Source organism: Babylonia areolata, chromosome 25 (genome assembly GCF_041734735.1).
Source record: "Babylonia areolata isolate BAREFJ2019XMU chromosome 25, ASM4173473v1, whole genome shotgun sequence".
NCBI lineage: Eukaryota > Metazoa > Mollusca > Gastropoda > Neogastropoda > Buccinidae > Babylonia > Babylonia areolata.
Window position 1 is genome coordinate 16525939 of NC_134900.1, and position 5000 is coordinate 16530938.

Consider the following 5000-nt stretch of genomic DNA (forward strand, 5'->3'; position numbering starts at 1 on the left):
CTTCATCTTCTTCGTTCCTTGGCTGCAACTCCCGCGTTAAGTTCACTCGCATATACACGAGTCAGTGGGCTTTTTACGTGTGTGACTGTTTTTACCTAGCCGGCATGTAGGCAGCCATACTCCATTTTCGGGGGCATGAGGACGATAATAATGATAATGATGATGATAACTGATACTTGTTGAGCAGGTTTCCTCCCTTGGAGGGAGCTCAAAGCGCTGTACAATAAACATTAAACACATGCACATACTTTTGCATGACGGAGAAAGTCTATAATCATATATATTAAACAAACGAACACACACAGTTTGTCTGTCTGTCTGTCTGTCTGTCTGTCTGTCACACACACACACACACACACACACACACACACACACACACACACACACACACACACACACTGCAGTTCTTTTTATGCAGTGCATAAATTGTTTCCCTTATCACTTAGCGTTTCTCTGTATTAAGTTTTTGTTTCATTCAAAACTGTCGCTAATCGTCAAACATAACGCTGCTACTGCTGATAATGATAATAATAATGATGATGTTGATGATAATGATGATAACAATAGAATGAAATAAGATAAGATAATTAAAAAAAAAAAAAAAACACTGACTGAACAACACACACACACACACACACACACACACACACACACACACACACACACTAAAGAATCATTTATAACATCCACAGTTGGGTTGCCAGGTACGTACATTTAGATCAAATAAATAATGTCAATGCCTAGCGCAGCTGTTTGAATCACAATCAATGCTTATCTCACCCACCCCACTTACCTCCCCCCGCCCCCTCTCTCTTTCTCCTCACCCTTCCCCTCCCACACCCACTTCTCTTGGTGGGTTGGACGGTGTTGGGTATTTGCGGGGGTAAAAGAAATATGTCACGTTGGAAATAATGACAGCATTGTTCTGTTTCGTCAGTCAGAGGCCTGTCAGACTATCATTGTGGGGTCAAACACCTGCTTGGGTCAGAATCCATCTAATTTCACAATGACACAGACACAGACACAGACACACACGCGCGCGCGCGCGCACACGCACACACACACATGGGACAAACACACGTGCACACACACTGACACACACACACAGGGGTCACACACACACACACACACACACACACACACACAGAGGCAGAGGCGACTAAGGCTGATCTGTTTTCTGAGAGATAACCATACTTGGACTGATTTCGTGCAACGTCCGTTGACCTCTCTCTCTCATTCGTTAAGTTTCCAAAGTATGTGTGTGTGTGTGTGTGTGTGTGTGTGTGTGTGTGTGTGTGTGTGTGTGTGTGTGTGTGTGTGTGACTGAGAGCGAGAGAGAAACAGACAGACACACACAGACACACACACAGACACAGATATATATATATATGTATATATATATATATATATATATACACACACACACAGAGATACACTTGACACACACAACAGCAACAACAACAACAATCGCCGCCACATTCACGCGACCCCCCTTTCCCCTTCCACCCCCTCCCAAACTCCCCCCCCCCTCATCCCCCCCCTCACAAAAAAAAATATTAAAAAAAATAATAAATAACGAGAGAGAGAAATGAATGAAATAAGGTAAAATAAAATAAAACAAAACATCCAACTAAAACGAGCAGCCCCTAGCACGTCAATAACAAGGTAGGTTATCATTATCATCATCAAAGGGAAAAAAAACAAAAAAAAACAACAACAACAAAACACGAAGGTTTATCATCATTATTATCATCATCTCTTTCCGTCAGTACCTTTCTGTTGAAACTATTAAAACTCTTATTTCTGCTTTTGTGCTGTCACGGATTGACTACTGTAATTCTCTTCTCATAGGCTGTCCACATAATATTCTTCAGCGAATTCAGAAACTTCAAAACAATGCTGCCCGTCTGACTCTCAGAGTCCCACATACTGATCCCATTTCTCCTCACCTCCGCACTCTACATTGGCTTCCCACTGAAGCGAGAATTAAATACAAAGTTGCGTGTCTCTGCTATTCTGCTTTCCACTCCGCGGGACCTACATATCTTTCTGACCTTATCAGTGTTTACACTCTCGCAAGAAATCTCCGCTCTTCCTCTGACTGTTACCTTTTGAAACTTCCTCGTGTCAATACAAGAACCTATTGCGAACGTTCTTTCTTCTTTGCTGCTCCTCACATCTGGAACAACCTTCCTCATCAAATCCGTGCATCTGATTCTATTTCTGCTTTTCGCTCATCACTAAAAACTCATCTTTTTAAAACCTATCTATAAGTACTCTCAGCTTCCTTGTTCTCCAACACCACCCATGTCAGCTCACTTTGGATGTATGTAGAGTGGGAGGGGGAGAGTGTGAGTGGGGGGAGGGGTGAGGGGGGATGGTTTTTTTGAGAAAGAGTGGTCATGAATGTTTTGTGTAACTTGTAATATTTTTCTTTCATGTAAAGCGCCCTGAGCTCTTAGAGAGAAAGGGCGCTATATAAATGCACATTATTATTATTATTATTATTATTATTATTATCATCATCATCATCACCAGAGGTCCACGATGTTGCCATGGTAGCCGATGCTGGTGGGTCGTCGCTGCTGGCGGGCCTGTCTGAGCCTGGCCATCAGGGTGGTGAGGTCGTCAGTCATCTCCAGCAGCCACCCCTGGTCGTGGCGCTTCTTCAGGGCCTCGTAGCTCACCTGGAGGAGTGGGGGGGGGGGGGGGGGGGTACAGATTATTGTCAGTTCCAGGGGCAAGGGCAAGGGCAAGGGCAAGGCAAGGCAAGGCAAGACAAAACGTTTACAACACGTGCCCCCCTCGCTTGGAGAAGAGTGGGGGTGGGCGGGGGTTGGGGGTTTGGGGTGGGGGTCATTGAAACATTATATACAACATAAGCGTCTTTTACACACACGCCACAATCATAAACGAAAAGAGTGATGTCAAAAAGCTGTTTTTTTTAAAAAACAACAACAACAACAACACACACACACACACACACACACACACACACACACACACACACGAGCAAACATTATATTGAAACATTGTAATTATACAACATAAGCGTCTTTTGCACACTCACCATAATCATAAACGAAAAGAGTGAAGTCAAAAAGTTTTTTTGTTTTTTTTAAAGACAACAACAGCAGCAGCAGCACCACCACCACCACCAACAACAACCACACACACACACACACACACACACACACACACACACACACACACACACACACACACACACACACACACACGAGCAAACAAATAGACATTAACAAGTCATTTCCCCCCCACCCGTTGCAAGGCAATAATATTATTCATTTTCGCTATTAACATACATTTTTTTTTTTACTGAAAAGAGACACGCGGCATAGTCGAACCGAAGGCTTAAAGTATTCACAATATTCCTTTGTTTTGTCTCTTGGTGTGTCTTTTTTGTTTTTGTTGTTGTTGTTGTTGTTTGTTCTCCAGATAATAGTAAAGTTCCAAACTCTCTGTTACGCTGATTCGATCCACAGACCTGAGAACGTCCTTGACGCTAAGCGCAGACTTAGGAACATCCTTAACACTAATCACAGACTTAAGAACATTCTTTGCGCTAAGCACGGGCCATTTCGCGTCGCATCAATATGCCTAACTCTTAAGAAGGGTCAATTAGTAGCCCCTACACGCTAGGCTACACGGTTTTTTTTTCCCCCACCACCGGATGTGCCTACGTCAATTGCAAAAGGAACGTCCGAAAAATTTCGTTTCAATAACTAAGATCTGATGTAGGATACTGATCTAGGAGGAACCAGTGTCTTCTTCTTCTGCGTTCACTCGTATGCACACGAGTGGGCTTTTACGTGTATGACCGTTTTTACCCCGCCATGTAGGCAGCCATACTCCGTTTTCTGGGGTGTGCATGCTGGGTATGTTCTTGTTTCCGTAACCCACCGAATGCTGACATGGATTACATGATCTTTAACGTGCGTATTTGATCTTCTGCTTGCATATACACACGAAGGGGGTTCAGGCACTAGCAGGTCTGCACATATGTTGACCTGGGAGATCGTAAAAATCTCCACCCTTTACCCACCAGGCGCCGTCACCGTGATTCGAACCCTGGACCCTCAGACTGACAGTCCAACGCTTTAACCACTCGGCTATTGCGCCCGTCGAACCAGTGTCAATAATCCACAAACGAAAACTTTACCTCCGCCACCACGCCCACACAACCGCTGATGACCGCTGCTTTGGCTTGAGCCCCGCTCATTCCGCCCAGGCCTGACGTCACAAACACCTATGACGTCAAACCGAACATTTCACGGTTTAAACACTTGCTTGCACTGTTGTCTGGACTGAAGTGTGTTTCATGGTAAATTTGAGACTTTAAAACGACAAGGACGTGTGTGTACACACGACGGCACCACTGATGCGCGCGTGGAACATATACGTACGCACGCACTCTCAAACACACAAAGATACACACACACACGCGTACGCACGCACGCACGCGCGCACGCGCACACACACACACGCATACATACGCATGCACGTGCGCGATCACACAAACATACACACAGACATAACTATGCACGCACACAGTCGCCGGCGCGCGGCGCAGTGCGCGCGCCGGTACGAACACATGCACGGACACATGGAGGCATTCGACGTGCGTGCACACACACACACACACACACACACACACACAGTCACACTCACTCCATGGCTGCATACACTCTAGATAAGGCACATAAATGCTCCATTAAAGAAAATTAAAAAATAAATAAATAAATACAATAATAAAAGAGAGCTTATGATCAGGAATGTCATCTTAACTCAAGTCATACAAAGTAATACAAGTGGTGTGCTGTTGTTCGCGAACTGTAAAGTCAGTCGCGACCATGCACGAAGTAAATGAACGATAAATAAACAGATAAAAATAGATAAGTAAACTTTTTTTTTTCTTTTTTTTTGCTGCTATAATTATGGACTGCCATAGCCAAACACGAATATTCGAGGCATGGCTGGGT

General features: G+C 44.4%; 1 protein-coding gene across 1 annotated transcript in view; it reads right to left on the reverse strand.

Moving 5' to 3' along the window:
* Nucleotides 1-5000, reverse strand: part of LOC143299736 (urocanate hydratase-like) — a 32499-nt gene that overhangs the window by 17251 nt on the left and 10248 nt on the right. The window contains 2 exon segments of the mRNA XM_076613119.1: nt 2536-2687; nt 4181-4267. Of these exon segments, the coding sequence (XP_076469234.1) occupies nt 2536-2687; nt 4181-4267 (239 nt within the window).